General features: G+C 47.4%; 1 protein-coding gene across 1 annotated transcript in view; it reads left to right on the top strand.

Annotated features, from left to right (window-relative positions):
• The first annotated feature begins 2,284 nt into the window (after positions 1–2,284).
• Positions 2,285–21,127, top strand: part of Itga2 (integrin subunit alpha 2) — a 100,055-nt gene continuing 81,212 nt past the window's right edge. Inside the window, exon 1 of the mRNA XM_012950241.2 lies at positions 2,285–2,418. Within this exon, the coding sequence (XP_012805695.2) occupies positions 2,367–2,418 (52 nt within the window). The 5' untranslated portion in view covers positions 2,285–2,366. The remainder of the gene's footprint in view (positions 2,419–21,127) is intronic.

The following is a 21,127-nucleotide window of genomic DNA, read 5'->3' as shown; positions in this document are numbered from 1 at the left end:
CTGGTTCTAAGAGCAAAAGAAAAGAAAGAAAGGTATTTTCCATCTCCCCCCGCCCCCCGACACAGATGAGGGATCCACCGTGCCTCCCAAACACACCCGTCTGTCTGTCTGTCCGTCTGTCTGTCCCCAGCAGAGCTCACACTGCCATGAGTCAGAAGGAAAGACACAGATACTCAGCTCCCTGAAACCCCAACCACTTCCTGCCAGAAGAGCCCACATGGAGCTCACCGGCAGGGCCCAAGCAAGGCCTGGCAGTGCCCGGTAGGGGATTAGTCAGTAGATCAAACAGGTAACAGGTGAGGAAACAGGAAGCGGCCTGGGGCTGCGCATTTCAGTTCCAAGGTGGTGAATTCACCCTCTCAGCCTAAGCGCTGGTGCCTCTCGGGTGTCCGGTTTTGCTTTCGGAATTCAAGATTGCAGTCGCACCTGCGGCGGAATAATAGCTAGGTGAGCATTTGATGCTCACCAGTCCGGTGGAGTTCTTCCCACCTTACTGCTCACAGGAGTGCTGCGAAGATTTGGGAAAGTGCTCAAAACAACTATGGGATAAATACATACCTGAGGAATTACAGAAACACCTGCTTCCTTCAGGGGAAAGCGGGGCCAGGAGCCAGGTGCTGGGGACTCTGTGGCTGGACTTCTGGAGGGAAAAGGCAGATCCCAGGATGATGTTTATTTTTATTTATTTGAGAGTGACAGAGAGAGAGGGAGGGAGAGAGAGAGAGAATGGGCACGCCAGGGCCTCCAGCCACAGCAAATGAACTCCAGACGCGTGCGCCCCCTTGTGCATCTGGCTAACGTGGGACCTGGGGAACTGAGCCTCGAACCTGGGTCCTTAGGCTTCACAGGCAAGTGCTTAACCACTAAGCCATCTCTCCAACCCCTTATCATTTTTTTAATCTTTATTTATTTGAGAGTGAGAGAGAGAAAGAAAGAGAGAGAGAATGGGCACACCAGGGCTTCCAGCCTCTGCAAACAAACTCCCGACGCGTGCGCCCCCTTGTGCATCTGGCTAACGTGGGTCCTGGGGAACCGAGCCTCGAACCGGGGTCCTCAGGCTTCACAAGCAAGCACTTAACCGCTAAGCCGTCTCTCCAGCCCGATAGTCTGTTCTTAAAACGACTGCCTAGGGGAAGCGGCCTGTGCAGACTTAAGACTGAGAGGCCAGGATCACTCGGTCATAGCAGACAGTAAGGAAGAGGCATGCCGGGTCTTTATTACATCAGAGAATGCCTCTCTCCCCTGCTCTCTGTCTTCCCCTCTCTCTATCTCTCTTCCCCTCTGTCTTTATCTCTCTCTCCCCCTTTCCCTCCCTTCCCCTCTCTCTGTCTTTATCTCTCCCCCCCTTTATATTTATCTCTCTCTCTCCCTTTCCCTCTCCCTTCTCCTCTCTCTATGTTTTTATCTCTCTCCCCCCCCATCTTTATCTTTCTCTCTCTCTTCCCCTCTCTCTGGCTTTCTTTCTTTCTCTCTTTCCCTCTCTCTTCCCCTCTATGTTTTTAGCTCTCTCTCCACCTCTCCTCACACTCACCCTCTTTCCCTCTCCCTCCTCCTCTCTCTCCACAACAACAACAACAACACACACACACACACACACACACACACACACACACACACACACACCTTCACCACGCATAAATAGTACCTCGGGGATAATCATACCTTGAGACTAGGATCTTTGGGACGAGCGAGTTCCTAACCTGGTCATTCTGAGATTATTTCTGTCCTTTCTCCACCCACTCAGGAATGGCACCGAGGGGGCGCACACCTGGCAGCCTGGAACCCATGGTTTAAGGCGTGGGGCTCCCCAGCTCAGACCCAGTGTCCCAGAGAACCAGGGGAAGTGTGTTTAGGGCTTGGAGCTCCCCATTTGAGGCCCAGTGCCCCCAGAGGACCAGGGAGAAGTGGGTTCTCCAACAGGGGACCACCTGCCACTTTCCTGTGGGCCTGTCACAAACTGTAGGGGACCGCACTGGTGCCGGAGGGTCGGGGCAGGTTAGGGAGGGTCTGGGGCGCAGTGTCCCATCCCCTAGGTCAGGACGGGTAAGGGGGTGGGGGGGTGGGATGGGTGTAGGGCCCAGTAGGTCCCAAGTCTGCATGGGCGGGGACGTCAGGGGACAGGGTTTGGCTGGGCGTGGCAGATCCGGAGTTTGCCCGGGCCGGCAGGCGGGCCGGGGCGGGCAGGCGGGAGGGGGCGGGCCGGGGCGGGTCCTGGCTCTGCCCAGGGCTGCGGGCCACTTTCCCTCGCTCTCTTCCAGCCCGGGAGAGAAGCGGTCGTGGCCAGCGTGCCCGGTGCCTGTGCGTTCTGGGAGCGCCGCGCTCAGCCCCGGAGCGTCCACGGGCGGGTCCCCAGCGCGCTGCCCAGGATGGAACCCGGACCGGTGCCACTGCTGATGCTGCGGCTGGCGCTCGGGCAAGGTAAGCCCGGGGTCCCCTCCCGTCCTTGGCGTGGGGCCGGGGAGCAGACAGCTGTGCGCCCCGAGTCCACGTGGAGCCGGGCTCGCAGCCACCCGAGCTGCTGCGGGGAGGCGCGCGCGCGCACACACACACACGCGGATTGGGGATTTGAGGGTGGTCCCCATCTCTGCCTCCCCACATCCCCTGGCTCCCCGTCGAGGCAGGTGCGCAAGATCTGCAACCCTCCCTCCCCCATTCCCCCCATGCACTAGCTTGCAGCTCCCCAATACTGCCTGGTGGGGCTTTTCAGGAAACTCTCGAAATGCTTTTTTTTTTTTTTTCTTTTTTCTTCGTCCCATTGGCGTGCACAATGTCGCCTATTCTTGTTTCAGGATGCAGCGCTGGGGTCTCTTTCCACAGGAGACAGAGAGACATCAAATGCCCCTTAAATCCTTGGCAGAGGGAATTTCTTCCTTCCCTTCTTCCTGCTTCCTCTTATTGTTCCAAAGTCGTCTGGGCAGAGTGGTCACTAAATGCAGTCCTTCTCACTTTCCGGGTCCTTGGATGCATGAGGCCAGAAGTAGCCAGAGGGGCCGGGCAGGGGCAGCTCTCCCTGCATGGCCTCACTGCCTCTGCACTGGAAGGAACCCGGGTTCCGTCTGCTTGTTCTCACCCCTTTAACGCGCAGGCAGGTGTGTGCCCAAGTTTAAGAACTTGAGTTGACTTGAGGACAGGATAGCTGTCTGAGCAGCTATCAAAACAATGTGCACGGCCAATGGTTTTCAAGTGTCTTGACAGACAAATACTCCCCCAAACTGTCCTCTGGGGGGGCGGGGGGAACTCTTTCTTTAAACTTGAGAAAAAAATAACCAGTCCAGGTCAACCCTGCGATGTTTTCTGTCGTTCACGGATAAGAGAGAAATGGTGTCAGCGCCTGGCTCCTCCAAGCAGATACAGGACAGGTTAAGGGTTAGGCGGCAAATTTAACACACAGTCTGTACCCAGGAACACGTCAGTTGGTTTGAGGGGCCACCAAGTGTCACCTAGATAGATAGAAGGTATCAGGCAAAGTTGGATTGGGCACTGAAAATCAGTGCTGGGAACTGTACCACCTTCGGGGGGAGGTGGGAGAGAGAGCTAATAGAAATATAAATTCAAGCTCTTCCTCTCTCTAATTGCTGGTATTCAAAGAAGCTATGGAAACACAACATGGGTTTCTGATCCCTGAAGTGTTGAGGCTTGCTTGGTAAAGAGCAGCTAGGAACACCCCGGTGGAATGCGTCCCCGCAGGGCATGAAGTCAGGTCCCCGGATTCTCGTCTGGAGCTCAGCGCGCGTTAACAGACATGACTCAGTGTAAGCCGGCAGCTGCGAGTTCAAATGACATCCGTGAAAACGGCTCAGGTATTTACGCCCTCTTCCTGGTCCCGGCACTTGAATATGCAAAGAAGTTGCCTCTGATTGATGTAAAATTATATAATAGTGCTTTGTCATTGGGGATAACAGTTGAGGTTTTAAGGAGAGTGGCATGGTTCTTTTGGTTTCATAGTGTGAGTATCTAAGGTTAAGTAAGAATCTATAGGCCAACAATATTTACATTTTTCATGGTGTCGCATTAGCTGATGAACTTTGGAGATGGTGTCATCTTTGCACACACTATATTAATGGTTTCTTATGGATTATATATGTGCAGTTGTGGCACACAAACACACACAAAAACTAAAGTTTTTAACGTGTGTGTGTGTGTGTGTGTGTGTGTGTGTTTATTACCCCAGCATCCAGGCAAACAAATTCCCCTTACATCTCATTTTAACCCTTAAATGCTAGTTTACCTTCCATAAGCATGCTCACAGCTGTGGACGAGAAGGACGCACTCGGTGGTTTTGTTCCCTATCTATCACTTTTCCTGGTTCCCAGGCAGGCTGAGGGTGACCAGAGGTATCACATGATGCTTAGAGAACCTGTCCACCAAGTTAACGCCCTCGCAAGAAAGGCGACTGTCACAGCAATGTGAATGAGGTCATGGTCTCCAGGCGCGTGCATCTTTGCGCCCGTATTCTAGAATGTCTTACTTCTTAACTGCCCTGGAGCCCTCTAAGCACTTCTTAAGTGCACATCTTCAGTTCGTAACTACTCTGTGTTCTACACCTTTTCCCTATTTGCGTTCCTCCTGAAACACCCTCCGCTTCTGGCTTCTGTTCCTGCTGATTTCCGTCTATTTCCTGTCCTTGTCTAGACCTCGTCAGTGGCTCATTGTTGGCCTATTTTCAGTTGGCGTTTACTGAGCTCCGTCCGTTTGTGGCGCTCTGTCCTGAATCCTCCTCTTCATTCTATCAGATTTTCCTGAGCCTGGCTCTCCAGCTCAGCCTCACCCTTCTCTTGAGTTTGCTGGTTAGCATTTCTTTTCCTTTTTCTCTTTTATTTATTTTTTCTTTTTCTTTTTTATTTGAGAGAGCAATAGGTGAGGAGGAGGGGGAGAGAGAGATTGAGAATCTCTCCCTGCTAATGAACTCCAGATGCATGTGCCCCCTTGTGCATCTGGCTTACGTAGGTCCTGGGGAATCGAACCTGGGTCCTATGGCTTTATAGTCAAGTATCCTGACCACTAAGCCATTTCTCCAGCCTGCAGGTTAGTATTTTTATCAGCCACCAAATATGTCCACCATGTTATTCTCTAAGCACAACAAACACAACATTTTCTAACCTGAATTCCACTCGTATCCCCAAAGGTTTTCTCCTCTCTGGTGTCCTGTGGTTTTTGGGCAGCATTGTTGAGCAGAGAGAAGAGGCTAGAAATCTAGGGAGCGTTTCCAGCCTCACGCTCACGTCTGGGAGTGGGTAGTTAGTTCTTCCCACGATGCACGCCGTCAGCCAGCCAGACCAGCGATCATCTTCTGGGGTCTTTGAACTGCCTTTCCTGATCTCTTTCTTGCCCTTTTGTTTATTGATTCATTGTCATCAATACCCTCTTTCTGAGACTCTTATCAGTGTCTAATCACTTCACTTTTGTATTTCACACACCTGGTGGTCCCCTCCACACCCGCAAACGGGCAAAGTCCAAATTTCCTGGTGTCATAAAAAGTCTTTTGCCATCTGGCCACAGCCTCCCTATCCAACTTTTTGTGTGCCCTCCCTTTTTCTGAATGTATATAAGTACACACACACACACACACTCACACACTGCAGAGCTTGCAGATACACCTGTTTATACCGTTTTGTGTCTGAGTACATCTGGCCATATCATGCTTGATGTTAGAATATATTCCAGACCATTCCATCATCTTCACTATGTTGTTGCTTTTTCTCTTTTCAAGGAGAGAGAGAGAGAGAGAGAGAGAGAGAGAAAGAAAATATAAATGAATGGGCACTACAGGGTCTCTTGCCACTGGGTATGAATTCCCGTTTGCGTATCTGGCTTTACATAGGTAGTGCGGAACTGAACACAGGCTGTCAGGCTTTGCAAGCAAGTGGCCCAACCACCCAACCACTGAGCCATCTCTCCAGCCTACAGACAGGATTAAAAATATGTTTTATTTATTTATTTGAGAGAGGGAGAGAGAGAGCGTGTGTGCAAGAGAGAGAGGAAGAGGTAGATAGAGAGAATGGGCACACCAGGGCCTTCAGACACTGCAAACGTGCATGGGCCACCTTGTACATCTGGCTTATGTGGGTCCCAGGGAATGAAACGTGGGTCCTTAGGCTTTGCAGGCAAGCGCCTTAACTGCTAAGCCATCTCTCCAGCTCCCTACAGCAAGTGTTTTAAGTGAATGCTACAATATTATCACTGCCTCTTCCTCTCATTGTGTCTCTTGGCATTTTTGGCTTGTGGGTGCGTGTGTATCTAATGTGGACTGTGTGTGGTGTGTACACGTACGTATCCTTGGAGCGCCCCGTGTGTTTGCACACAGTGGCTGCGGTATAAAGAAAGACACATGTCCCGTTCCATCGCCCTAACGCTGCCTCTAGTTTGAGCTGCAGTCTCTTACTGACTGCTGGGCTTGCTATGTTTTCAGAGCTTTGGAGATTCCTGGGTCTCAGCCCTCCTCCAGGACTAGGGTTATAGGCATGCATGGCCATGTCAAGCAGTTTATAAGCATGTTAGAGACTCAAACTCAGGCCACCTGGGAGGCTCCCCTCAGGCCGTCAGTTTTGTTCAGGAAGGACACTTCACAGGTGAATCATCTCCCCAGACCTCCCCACATTTCCCGCGTTACCTGGACCACCTTGGCAAGTGACCACCAAGAGAGGGAGATTTCAACGCGAAGAGGCAGTTATCACAACAACTGTGTCAGTTCAGATGAATTCCTTCTGACGTGGGCGGTGACTGTTCCCTGGCTTCATGTGCTCACCATCCTGGCTCTCATTAAGAAGGGCATGCCTGCTCATGCAAACACACGAGCTGCTAATGATAGAATTTCAGACTTCCAGCAAAATAATGACATGTCGGTATATTAAAAAAAAAATACAGTGCTGGAAAGATGGCTTAGAACTTAAGGCACTCGTTTGTGAAGACAAAGGACCCTAGTTCAATTACCCACTACCCACATAAGCCAGATGCTCAAGGTGGTGCATGCATCTCGAGTTCATTCGCGGTGGCTAGAGGCCCTGGTGCACCCGTTCTTTCTGTGCATCTGCCTCTTTCTATCTCTCTCAAATAAATAAGCAAACATAAATATATATATTTGGTTTTCCGAGGTAGGTTCTCACTCTAGCCCAGGCTGACCTGGAATTCACTATGGAGTCTCAGGGTGGCCTCAGACTCACAGCGATCCTCCTACCTCTGCCTCCTGAGTGCTGGGATGAAAGGCGTGTGCCACCACACCCAGCTCCAAACATAAATATTTTTTAAAATATGGGGCTGGAGAGATGGCTCGGTGGTTAAGGTGCTTACCTGCAAAGCCTAACAACTTGGGTCCGATTCCCCAGCACCCAAATAAAGCCAGATGCACAAATACTCACCTGCATCTGGAGTTCCATTGCAGTGGTTAGAGTCCCTCATTCTGGTGTGTGTGTGTTTCTCTCCTTGAAAATAAATAAAGAAATTCGCTTTCAAAAATAAAAATGGAGCTGGAGAGATGGCTTAGCAGTTAAGTGCTTGCCTGTGAAGCCTAAGGACCCTGGTTCGAGGCTTCATTCCCCAGGAACCATGTAAGCCAGATGCACAAAGGGGCACATGCATCTGGGGTTCCTTTGCAGTGGCTGGAGGCCCTGGTGTGCCCATTTCTTTTCTCTCTCTCTGCCTCTTTCTCTGTCTGTCGCTCTCAAATAAATAAATAAATAGTTTAGAAACTAGAAATAAAAACGAATTTTAGGGAGATTAGGAAAAATAACAGAGGCTGAAAATTTTTCAGCATCAGGCAAACACCATGGTCTTCTCTCCACCACCAATGCGGCTCAGCTGAAGTCATCACAGAAAGATTCACCACAACACGCAGGAAGAGAGAGCACAGGTGCCTGGCCCTCCGGGAAGAAAAGCAAAGGTCTGGAAAGTCGCCGTCTGTTGCTTCTGATTGTCGTCGTGACAGCGACCGCTGGTTGACCAGGCAGAACACGCAATGAAGTGGCCTTCCAGGAAAGAGCCGGAACCTCTCAAGTCCTGACACAGTAGTCTGGGTGTGACAATGGCCCTAATCTCCTTCTGACCCACGGAGATGACAGCGAATTCCACGAGCCACTGGGAGCTCACCTTCAGGAACCATCACGTCTACGCAGACACAGTATCTGGGGGGAGTAAGCAGGGGTCAGGAGTAGGATTGCAGCCTGTTTGGAAGCAAGTTCAAACACTCTCCTAAGCCACTGTGGACAGCTAACGGGCTTCAGCCCATCATGCTCACATTTATCAAGTCAGCACCTTTTTCTGCATAGCTTGGAGATCCGGGCTATGGAGAGGGTGCTTAGCGTGAGCTGTGCCTTTCATCACTGTCAGATGGATATGCCAGTGGGTAGTGGTATGTGGGCCAATAAAGATATGTGAGGTGTCAGGTTTAGATGTGAAACTCAGGGAAGTTATGACTATTTTGCAGGCATGATGCCAGCAAGATATCTTAAAGAGGGGGCTGGAGAGATGGCTTAGCGGTGAAGGTGCATGACTGCGAAGCCTAAGGACCCAGGTTCGATTCTCCAGGTCCCACATAAGCCAGATCCACATGGTAGTGCATGCATCTGGAGTTCGTTTGCAGGCCCTGGAATGCTCATTCTCACTCACTCTCTATCTCTGTCTCCCTCTCTGTGTCTCAAATAAATAAATAAAAAATTAAAAATATCTTTTAAAAAAGAAAAAAAGATATCTTACAGATAAAGCTAATATACTGGTCGTGTCACAGAAAGATGGTGAGAAAATAAGTATCCAGGGCTGGAGAGATGGCTTAGGTGGTTAAGTGCTTGCCTGTGAAGCCTAAGGACCCTGGTTTGAGGTTCTATTCCTCAGGACCCACGTTAGCCAGATGCACAAGGGGGCGCAGCGTCTGGAGTTCATTTATAGTGGCTGGAGGCCCTGGCGTGCCCATTCTCTCTCTCTCTCTCTCTGCCTCTTTCTCTCTGTCTGTTGCTCTCAAATAAATACATGAACAAAAAAAAATTTAAAAAAGAAAATAAGTATCCAACCATATCTTTGAGCTTCTGAGTTATCAAAATGAAAGACCATCTGCTCCCTACCCCCTCAGTGTCTTGAACATTTTTATATACTTTCAAAGTTATGTTTTCTGTAACTTAGAGTTGTAGCCTGTTCCTATAGCGTAATAGATGCTTGTGCCGAATTAATGAGTCAGACAGAACTAAACGTTGGGTTAGAGATGCAGAAATAGCGCTGTGATGCACTAAGGTGCCTGCAAAGGGCAGAAAAGAAGGATTAGAATTCTGATCTCCCAGGGACGAGCTTAATGATCATGGAGTTGATTTCTCTGCCATCCTCAGTAGATTAAGGTTGTGGTAAGAAACACAGAGAGTAGCATTATTAGAAGACCCAAATCTCCTCGATCCTGGGACAGATGTTTAGTTCTTTAAAAAAAAAAACATTCAATTTATTTATTTACTTGCAAGCAGAGACAGAGAGGAGAGAGACAGACGCCAAGAAAGAGAGAGAATGAGCGCGCCAGCACCTCTGGCCAGTATGAACAAACTCTCGACGCATGTGCCATTTAGCGCATCCATTACTGGGGAATTGAACCCTGGTTGTTAGGCTTGGTAGGAAAGTGCCTTAACCACAGAGCTGTCTCCAGCCCAGATGTTTAATCCTTGAATGGAAAAAGTGACAAAAAAAAAAAAAAAAACACATCATTACACATTCAAGCTGTTTTCAGAGAGTGGAAGGTGAGAGGTCAGAAGCCATCTGGCCTTGGGTCCTGCAAACCTTGGCAAGGAGCCTGCCTCCTATTTTCAGGACAGTGGAACCGTCTCTCTTACGCAGGGAAGAGCCTTGCTCATAAGTTATCATTAGCAACATTGCTGTACTGCTGGGGGAAGTTGGTTGGATGGAGACCAGACAGAAGGCACCAAGAACATCTAGGAAACAAAACCGTTTCAACGTTAGCTTAGCATGCCAGTGACATGATAGTGATCAGAACTTGGTGAGTGGTAGCGAAGAAAGAGAGAGGGAGAGAGAGAGAGAGAGGAGCACCTTGAAAGATAGAAGGAAAAAATTATGTGGGACATGGGGACTGGTTTATGGTGCTGTCACACGGAGAGAGAAGGCAGGAGTTCAAGTTGTGATTTGAAACCTCTGTATGGTGTCATTCACTGAGGCAACTGTCTGAACGAGGGAAACAGGAAGAAAGTGGTGATCAGTTTGTGCAGCTAGAGTTGGAGACCCCCAGGTACCCTCACCTAGTCAGTCAGTGGTTTCATGGAATTGTCTCAGGAACAGGCAAACTGGAGACCTGGAGAGAGATGACCTCATCTGTAGAAACACTAAAGCCATGGCCTGGATGAGTCAGGCAAAGAAGAGTAGAAAATGTCTCTGGGTACAACCTGGGAACTCCTTTGAGGCTCAGGGAAGGAAGAGGCAGTCTAAAAGAGAGGCAAGGGGCTGGAGAGATGGCTTAGCGGTTAAGCGCTTGCGTGTGAAGCCTAAGGACCCCGGTTCGAGGCTCGGTTCCCCAGGTCCCACGTTAGCCAGATGCACAAGGGGGCGCACGCGTCTGGAGTTCGTTTGCAGAGGCTGGAAGCCCTGGCGCGCCCATTCTCTCTCCCTCTCCCTCTATCTGTCTTTCTCTCTGTGTCTGTCGCTCTCAAATAAATAAATAAATAATTAAAAAAAATAAAAGAGAGGCAAGGAGTGGCCAGAGAATTAGAAAGAAGGCTTCAGGAAGTGAGGTACCACTGGCACATTCAGAGTCGACCTTACAGAAGCCAGGCACGTGCAGTGGCTTTGACGAGGGTGGTCTCCACGGGGTGCAAACGGTAGGAACAAGAGTGGAGGGGCCTGGGGATAAGTGGAAGTGAGGACCCGTAGGCCGGGAGGAACATTTGATCATAAAAGGGAGAAGAGAATAGAGAGAGAATCAAGAGAGGAGAAGTTGTCTTTGAACACCTCCGCAAACATGGAGAAGCTTCCATAAAATGATGGTGATGAGATTTGAATTTTTTCTTGGTTATGATCCACTATGGTACAACTGTAATATTTTTTTTCCCCAAAAAATAAGGCATCCATAGGTATCAAAGACCTCCTAGCAAAAGACATACAGCAAAGGAGAAGAGTTTTGAGGTTGGGGTAAGGGTCTTTGCCCAGGGAAAGGAGACGCAGGAAGACTGGTGGCCAGCATTGGCACAAAAGACTCTCACAGATGATGATGAGAAAGCAGCTAAGTAGGGTCTAGGATGTGGAAGGGAGAGGTTAGATTGATTGACAGGAGGAAGGCAGAGTCGATCCAAGGCTGCAACACAGGAAAGAGCAGAACGAGAGCGAAGCCAAGAGGAGCTTAAGGTCAGAGAAACGGGAGGAGAATCCCTCGGACTCTAGCCCGCTGCCATTCTGCTGACGAGGTTGTTTCAGAAACACGCTTAACGTGCTAAGGTAGTTGATCATCAGGACGTTGTTTTTTTTTTTTTTTAATTTTTGTTTATTTTCATTTATTTATTTGAGAGTAACAGAGAGAAAGAGGCAGAGCGACAGAGACACAGAGAGAAAGGCAGATAGAGAGAGAGAACAGGCGCGCCAGGGCTTCCAGCCACGGCAAACGAACTCCAGACGCGTGCGCCCCCTTGTGCATCTGGCTAACGTGGGTCCTGGGGAATCGAGCCTCGAACCGGGGTCCTTAGGCTTCATAGGCAAGCGCTCAACCGCTAAGCCATCTCTCCAGCCCAGGACGTTGTTTTTGATGCGTGATACGAAACAGCGTTCCAACTTGGATAGTCAAGTTATATACTGCTTCAGGCAGATTTTCCTGAAAATAAATAATAAATAAAATTGCGGGGGGGCCAGGGACATGGTTAAGTGAGTCAAGTGCGGGTTGCACAAACGAGGATTGGGAGGGAGGAGGGAGAGGATGGTACCGACATATGATGTGTCCACACACAGTTTCTACTTAATTTAAAAAGAAAAAAGTGAAAGAAAAAGAAAAAAAAAATAAACCTTGGGGGAACCTGAATTTTGACCCGCAGAGCCCACATAGAAGCTGGGTGTGGTGGCATATACCTTCAGTACCAGCGCAGGGCAGCAGGCTGCTTCGGACTCAGTGGTTCTCTAGGTTAGCTTCAGTATGACGGAGTGCAGAGAGCGCAAGGAATCAGGTGAAGAGACGCGCACACACCGAAAAGAGAAGGGAAAAGTGGCTTGCAGAGACGTAGAGATTCATGCTTCTTCTCCAATTAATCTTTTGCATGTCCATCTTAATCTTTGACGCTGGAGGGGTGCTGTGCACGGGTGTGGGGGTGAATATGGAGGTCAGAGAGGGTGCTCAGTTGCCCTACTCCAGAACACTGGCCTCTTCCTCAGACAGGCTCCCGTGCTGGCCTGGACTTCACCGGGGAGGACACATTATCTGGCCAGTGAATCCCAGAGAGCCTTCTGTCTCTAATGGGATTACAGGCGCATGTAACCATGCCCAGATTTTTTTTTTTTTTTTAATGTGGGTACTGGGGAATCGAACTAGAGTCTGCACGCTTTTGAGACAAGCAGTTTGCTAAGTAAGCTATCTCCCTAGAGCTCCCCAGTTTTAATTCTGACTTTTACATAGTACCATAGCAATCTTTTGGTGTTTTTGTTTTGTTTTGTTTTGATTTTCAAGGTGGGGTCTCTGTAGCCCAGACTGACCTGGAAATAACTATGGAGTCTCAGGCTGGCCTCGAACTCACAGTAATCCTCCGAGTGCTGGGATTAAAAGCTCTTACCACCACATCTGGCCACCACCACACCTGGCCATAGCAATCACTTAAATAATGTTTTTTGTCAATCTGTGTCACGTTAACTTTGAAAGGGTTTATGGGTACAATATCAGATCCTTCTACTCTGTGCAATGCATGTTCTGTTCAGATCATTTTAGAGCCGTTTTACTTAATTGTATAAATTTGAAAATGCACTGATTCATGATTTTGTCAGTTATAGTTACCTCGAATTGGCATGCACCCAGGTGTTTTATCCAGTCTGGGTCCTCAGACACTTGCACAAGTAAGTCACTTTGCTACCCAGGACAGAACCGAACCGCACGGTTGGCTTGTGTTTTCGGCTCACGGAACACTGTGGCACCTCACAACTGTCCAATACATCCGCTTGTTCTGACTGTTCAGGTAGTTGGCACAGGCCACAAAGTTCCGACATTATCTTGCTGCACCGCAGAGGTCATTCATAAATCCGGAACACAGAAAGGCTTTCTGTCTGAGACGGAGGTTAATGTTCAAACCGAGCAACGGGCACTGACGGCGTGAGTGACCCCTTCGCTGTGGGTGCAGAAGCACGGGCGGAGCCGTCACGCCCGTGGGTGCCTGGAGCATTGGCAATTGTCATTCTCCCCTTCCGCGGTGATCCTGCTCTGTCTCTGTGTGGGGCTCATTCAGTTTCCCTGGATACCATGTGGAAACAGAGTGAAAACACACTGGCCTCCGGTCAGGTCGGTAAGATGGCTCGATTCCAGGTTGTTTTCCCGTTTTGTTCCATTCCTCAGCCGCTGGCTTCTTGGTGGCTTTCTTAGGCCACGGGGCCATCCTAGACCTTATGGCCCCTTCTAAATCATACTCTGAATGACTGGTGCATAAAATCGAAATTTCACAATAACTGACTTAGTTTTCTGGGCGTTAGAGTTGTTCCCTGGGTGTGGGGTGGGGATCGGGAAGTAGAAGAAAAGCTGAGCTGGAAGTTTGAATGCCTTTAGATGGTCTTTATTGTTTTTAATAATGCAAATGGGCCAGGCATGGTGGTGCATGCCTTTAATCCCAGCATTCGGGAGGAGTTCGAGGCCACCCTGGAACAATATAGTAAATTCCAGGTTATCCTGGGCTACAGTGAAACCCTACCTGGGGTGCGGGGGAGGGGAATGTTGCAAATGGGCTGGAGAGGTGACTCAGAGTTTAAAGGCACTTGCTTTCAAAGCCTGAGGGATACAGGTTTGATTCCCCTGTACCCATGTAAAGCCAGATGCATAAAATGGAGCATGCATCTGGAGACCATTTGTAGCGGTAGGAGGCCCTAGTACTGTGGCTATTTTCTCTCTCTCTATTTGCAAATAAATAATAAATAAATTATTTTTAGAAAAAAAAACCTAAGTTCTGCATTGCCCTAATAATACATAATGCAAAATTGAAAGTGATTCATCAATAATTTATGCAAGTGTCGTGGTAATTAAGACATTCCCTTTTTGGCCTGGAGAGATGACTGAGCAGTTAAGGCACTTGCCTACAAAGCCTAAGGACCCAGGTTTGATTCCACAGGACCCACGTAAGCCAGATTCACAAGGTGGCACATGCATCTGGGGTGTGTTTGTGGTGGCTGGAAGCCCTGGTGCACCCATTATCTTTATCTGCCTTTCTCTTCCTCACACACATAAATAAATAAAGCATTGAATATAAGAAATACCCATTTTTACTATAGTGCTTTGTATATTCCTCTCAAATAATCAGACTTTCATGGCATCATTTTCTTATGATTTCTTATTGCTAGAAGGTGAGAGAGAAGTACAAGGGTTCAAGTGAATCCCTTTGTCAGCGTGCAGCCCGCTCACTGCTTGCCATGTGCTGGGGACCATTGTGACAAGTGAATGATGCCAGGGAGGGCCACAAACGCCACCTACTGCTCTGTGCGATTGGATGGACTCTGAGTGACTGCCAAACTGAACATTTCTCAACTTCTATTTTCATGTTTCTGTGCTTATTTTTAAGATTATTGGACAAATTAGTTTTCACTTCTTTTTGAAAAATATACTGGGGCTGGAGAGATGGTCTAGCGAGCGGTTAAGCACTTGCCTGTGAAGCCTAAGGACCCCGGTTCGAGGCTTGATTCCCCAGGACCCATGTTAGACAGATGTGCAAGTGGGGCGCATGCGTCTGGAGTTCATTTGCAGTGGCTGGAGGCCCTGGCATGCCCATTCTCTCTCTCTTTCTCTCTCTCAGCCTCTTTCTTTCTCTCTCTCTCTCTCTGTTGCTCTCAAGCAAATAAATAAAATAAGTAAAAATATTTTAAAATATTGTATTTATTTATTTGCAAATTAGAGAGAGAGAGAGAGAGAGAGAGAAAGAGAAGAGAATGGACATTCCAGGGTCTCTAGGCAATGCACACAAACTCCAGATGCGTGTGCCACTTTGTGCATCTGGTTTCACATGAGTACTGAGGAATCGAACCCAGATCATTAGGCTCTACAGGCAAGAGCCTTAAATGCTGAACCATCGTCACTTCTTTGACAGAAATTGTTAGCACTTAAGATCTCTTTCCTTAGTCTTAAAATGTACTTAGAATGTACAACCAATAAAAGCATTAGGGCAATGCTGGCATCTCTCCCCCACAAGCCCTTTCTGAATCTCATAAAAACAGTAGCATCATTTATCTTCAGCCCCATTCCCTTTGCTACTGAAGACGCTGTGTAGGATCGTGTGGTGGGATGTGAATACAGTAGCAAGGATTTCAACTCCCGCAGTGCATGATGTTCCCAACTGAGGCCAGCAGAGCGGCCCTCTGTCCATCCCAGCTTTACCGTCACCCGAGCACACTCTGCATTTTCTTATTCAGCACCAGGATTTTTATGTTTTTGTACTTTAGTTGATTTTGCTTTTCAAAATGTCCTAAAAAAAACATGTGTTTACACAGCCTCATTGCGAAACAAATTTATGTATTAATTGATGGGTGGATGTGCTGAGACCAGAGACTTAAAGGGAATGCTCTCCCATAGGAACAATGACGTGCGTTTGCTAATTTGGTATGGGCAGGCATTACACTGAACGCCGTTACCATGAGTGAAGAAAACGCACTGCATGTGAGAAGCCCTCAGTGCAGTCCCCTCGCGTCTACTTTCACGCATGCGTGTGTGCGTGTGTGTCATTTCTTTATTTTTTTGACAGAGGGAGACAGAGAAAGAAGTGTTAGAGAGATCATGGGCACACCAGGGCCTCTTGCCACTGAAAATGATCTCCAGATGTGTGTACCACTTTATGCATCTGGCTTTACGTGGGCACTGGGGGAATCAAACCGAGGCTATCAGACCTTGAAAGCAAGTGCCTTTGATCACTTCAGCCTACATCTACTTTCTCTATTCTATTTTCCCTTTGGAGTTTTTTCTCTAATATAAATTATTATTATTCACTAATTCTCGTTTCAATAATGATGATCCTATTGTTAAGCCCTTTCTTAATTATGATTTTGTTATTGCAACTTGAAGTTTCATAATTGTTGCTTAGTTCTTCCTAACTGTCTTAGCTGAAGTTTTTTTTTTTACCTTCTCAATTATTCCTTATTATTCCTTTTATTAGTTACGTACACAGTATGTATACAGCCTCGTTGGTACCATCGTTAGCCTCCTCCCTGTCCTCTCCCACCCGCAGGCACCCTCCTCCTTGGGGAAGGTGGGTCGTGCATTGTGGGGGTAGCCATCAGTTATGGGGAGGAGGCAATGTCTTTGTGTATGATGACCCAACTTGTGGCTCTAACAATCCTTCCGCCCCTCTTCTGCAAATTTCCCTGAGCCATGATGGATTCATTTTAGGTCTACTTCAGTGATGAGGTCTTGGGAGCCTCTGTGTCTCTGGCTCTCTGGCTTGGTAGGAGTTGAGCGTTCTCTGTGTCTGTCTCCTTCACCCTTGTGCTGGTACCAGGTTCACCAAGAAAGCAGCACTTTTGCTCATTTCTCCAGTTATTCTATGGTCTCAGCTGGGGCCCTGGTGAGGTGCGAAGAGCTGTTTCTCTCCTTTGGATCTGCATCCGTCTGAACAAGAGAGAGCTGAAGATTTTTAATGGAGCTTGCTTTCATTTGAAGGGTTGCGACCCTGAGCTCTTCATAGATCGTGTGTTTAGGTCCCGTCAGTAGACCCAGGTCGCCGTGGCCTCCAGTTTGGGCTGGTCCCCATTTACGCTCTCTTCTCCCTGCTCACTACTCGTCCTTGCTGGACAGTATATCAACGCACTTACCTGGGACAGTAATTTGGAGTTTGGGATTTAATCTTTCTTTTATTGTTTAATTTAATTTGATTTTTTGGGGGGTGGTGGTTTTCAAGGTAGGGTTTCACTCTAGTCCAGGCTGACCCGGAATTCACTATGGAGTTTCAGGGTGGCCTCGAACTCATGGCAATTCTCCTTCCTCTGCTTCCAAAGTGCTGAGATTAAAGGTGAGCGCCACCACACCTGGCTAATTTAATTTTTAAAGGTTTTAATTTTAAGGTGGGGGGAGAACTGGTGGTCCAGGGCCTCAGCCACTGAAATTGAATTACAGGCACTTGCGCCACCTAGTGGGCATGTGCGACCTTGTGCTTGCCTCGCCTTTGTGCGTCCGGCTTACGTGGGATCTGGAGAGTCAAGCATGGGTGCTTAGGCTTGGTCATATTTGCCATCAGGTTATCTAGATACACATTTTAAGGGTCTCCATAAACATAAAGCCACACTGATTTCTAACCTTCCAATTTCTTAAAGGCTGTGTTGAAGTGACCTTTTAACTGATAGAAAAGTACATGTTTTCCTTTGGCAAAAATGTATTAAATTGATGTTCCATATAGACTGATATTATAAAATTTTAATTTTATAATGAAAATACATTAAGTAGCAAATTTAGTTCACCTATAATTTTTTTTTGTTTGTTTTGTTTTTCGTGGTATGGTCTCACTTTAGCTCAGGCTGACCTGGAATTCACTCTGTATTCACAGGGTGGCCTAGAACTCACGGTGATCCTCCAACCTCTGCCTCCTGAGTGCTGGGATTAAAGGCGTGCGCCACCATGCTTGGCTCTCACCTATAATTTTCACACACATACACACACACATATTCTGTTTTTAGCTGCAAGGTAAGCTTACGTATTGAAATACCAAATTTGACTAGTAAATTTAGCTTATAGAAGCTGAATACGTGATCATATCACAAATGACACATACTAAAATATTCATCTTAACAGGAAGAGTATTTCCTTTCTTTTTGTGTTTAGAAGTATGAATTTAAACTTGTCTTAGATGTATTCACCACTTAAATGTGTTTTTTTTTTTAACTTGGTCTATTACATTTATATTTTTTCCACCTGGGTTTCATGTTTATGCTTTAATGAATATATTGTGTGCCTTGTCCTCATTAACTATTGTCCCATTGTTTTATATATAAGATACATGAAGGTTTTTTTTTCCTGTTTCCTCTTGGATAATTTCCCAGAGGGCATTATTATGTCCGAGACTATACATATGTGTATGTGGGGTGTGTGTGGGGGGTGGTATTTAGGTCTTATCACATTTTGAATAGCATAGCCATTTATTTTTTCTTTTAATATTTTATTTTTATTTATTTATTTGACAGAGAAAGAGGCAGTGAGAGAGAAGCAGAGAGAGAATGGGCATGCCAGGGCCTCCAGCCATTGCAAATGAACTCCAGATGCATGCGCACTCTTGTGCATCTGGCTAATGTGGGTTCTGGGGAATTGAACCTGAGTCCTTTGGTTTTGCAGGCAAACGCCTTAACTGCTAAGCCATCCCTCCAGCCCAGTATAGCCATTTATAATGTAGAAATTTACCAACATTTCCAACATTAGATTTGCATTCACTCTCTGTAATTTGGTAGCTGTAAAGTGGTACACACATTCTTGTCATTCACAAGAAATCATTCTTCATAAGTTACAATTTTGGAATACCTGTCTTCTGAAAAAAACAAAATAAGCCTGTTGATTCAGGTCCTGGAATTTAGGCTTGGTGTCCTAGCACTCATTCCTAGAAAAACATCTCAAGAGATCATCTGGGAGCCGGAGAGATGGCTTAGAGGTTAAGGCATTTGCCTATAAAGCCAGAGGACCCCAGTTTGACTCTTCAGGATCTGGGGAAGCCAGATGCACAAGGGGCACAGGCATCTGGAGTTTGTTTGCAGTGGCTGGAGGCTCTGGCACGCCCATTCTCTCTCTCTTCCTCTCTGCCTCTTTCTCTCTCTCTCAAAAATAAAGAAATAAAATATATTTAGGAAGAAAAGAGAGATCGTCTGGTTTGACGTTCCTCCTCATCTTCTAGCTGGCTCTTGAAATGAGTGCAATATAGGACGTTCTGTCTGTTTTGAAGATGGCTGGCCATCACCCTCCAAACTTCCATTTGTCTTCTGTTTGGCACGTGCAGTTCCATCCATTTTCACTTGAACTTGACAGTCCCCTAGGAAAGATGGCGACTCTTCAGACATTCTGGTTGCCAAAACACTTGATTGTAAACGATGCCATGTAGGTTCGACGGCAACACTCTTCGTTCATCATCACTGACCCTGTCTCTGTCCCATGGTTTCTTGCACTGCTTTGAAAATGGCCAGGGCACTCTGGCCACGTGCTGCTTTGAAGGGGTCAACAGCTTCCTTCCTTCCTTGACATGGTAGCGTCCAGTCTTCCCAGCGCAGCACCTGCAAGTAACTGGCTTCGCCTGTCATGACCTGGATTCCACAGTCAAGCATCCTAATAAAGAAATGACATGAGTAGAAACTCATCATGCTCACCTCACTTGGGAGGGGGGTGGCGGAGAATGAGATTTTGCATCTCAGAGCCAGGATGTAGCAATATTCCACCACAGCCCCAGGGCCAACTTAAAGACTGCTCACTGGTTACATGAGCTGGGGTCGGGGCATCTGCGCAGAGCTTGATGATCCTTTCTAAGAGAGAGAATAGACAGAGTCTCACTGTGCTGGCGTGTAAATAGCTCATCTGGCTGGATCGGCACCCTACCCCCAAAGCGCCAAGGCAACATATATCCAAGTACCACCAAAGGTCCCCTGAGCAGAGCCAGAACGCACTAAGCACTCTTACTGTTCCCAGCAGCATAGAGGTCTAGCTGTGAAGGGTGAGTTAAATGTCATCACTTTTCTTAGTGACCTTAGGTAAGTCACAAGCAACCCATTTGCTGCTTTATTGTTTCTCACTGACAGGCTCAAATGTGATTATGAAAAGGGAAGCATTTTGTACCTCGTAAAAGACAAGGCATATTTGAAATCCGTGAGCTTGTTACTCACCTACTTTTGCCATCACCCATTTACTTGGGACACTGTTAAATGTCGAAGGACCTACCACATCCCAGACACTGGCAGAATTGTGAACTGTAAGGCCTTGTGAGTGCAGGGATTACTGTACAATCACCACACCCAGCACATTCTCTCCTTACGTTGAAAGCTGGGGTGCGTGGGGGGGGGAGCTTTTTGCTATGTTCACAGGCAGTTGTTGAGGTCATTTTGGGCTTTGACTAGGGGGGTGTTTTTTAAGTGACATAGCTACAAGCCACACGTTACAAAGCTTATATCTTTACATGCTGGCTGGTCATTTCCAAAGAGCTATAATTCACTTTGCTGGGTTTTTTTTTAATTCTTTTTTTTTTTTTCTTTTTTTGAGAAGGAGGAAGCGTTACCTGCACTGGGGCCCTTGCGGCCTAAAGACAATGCTATTGCAAAAGATGCTTCCTGTGGTTGTGCATGCCTACAAAAGATCTAACATGACCTATGGCCATTTCCCGTTGCTATACATATTCTGGGTAATAATTAGCTGCACTCAGGGCTGGAAGCGTGTTTGTTTAGCTGTGGAGCAGGGCTTCATCACCCTGCATCCTGTCCGTGTGGCTTCCTGGAAGGTCTGGGGACTGATAATATTTTCTTGGTCTTGATGGTGGGCTTTTTACGCACATCAGCAAAGAGAGTCATTTGTCTCCCAGCTACGCATGATGCAGCAGTTTCAGAAAATTAAGTTGAAATGCACAATGATGCTAAAGAGACAGGACAAACAGAAACCGACTTTACTAAAGCGCTTCTCTCTAGGCTGAGGGTTTTCTAATGCATTATCTGATAACAGGGAGGGATGCCCACATAATAAACTACCACGCAGATAAAAAAGCAATGGAGGGCTAGGGAGGTGGCTTAGTGGTTAAGGTGCTTGTCTGCAAAGCCGGAGGACCCAGGTTCGATTCCCCAATACCCATGTGAGCCAGATGCACAAGGTAGTGCATGCTTCTTGAGTTCGTTGGCTGGAGATCCTGGCACGCCTATGCATGCTCTGTCTTGCTCTCTGCCTCTTTTTCTTTCTCTCTCTAATGGAGATCCTAGTGCCTGAGAAACTTGTCCAGAGCTGCTCCAGCCTCAGAGGTTCAACACGTGCCCTCATTTTCAGGGGGGCTGAGAA

The sequence above is a fragment of the Jaculus jaculus genome, chromosome 20 (genome assembly GCF_020740685.1).
Source record: "Jaculus jaculus isolate mJacJac1 chromosome 20, mJacJac1.mat.Y.cur, whole genome shotgun sequence".
NCBI lineage: Eukaryota > Metazoa > Chordata > Mammalia > Rodentia > Dipodidae > Jaculus > Jaculus jaculus.
Note: the sequence above shows the minus strand (reverse complement) of the source record. Positions and strands in the feature narration are given on the sequence as shown.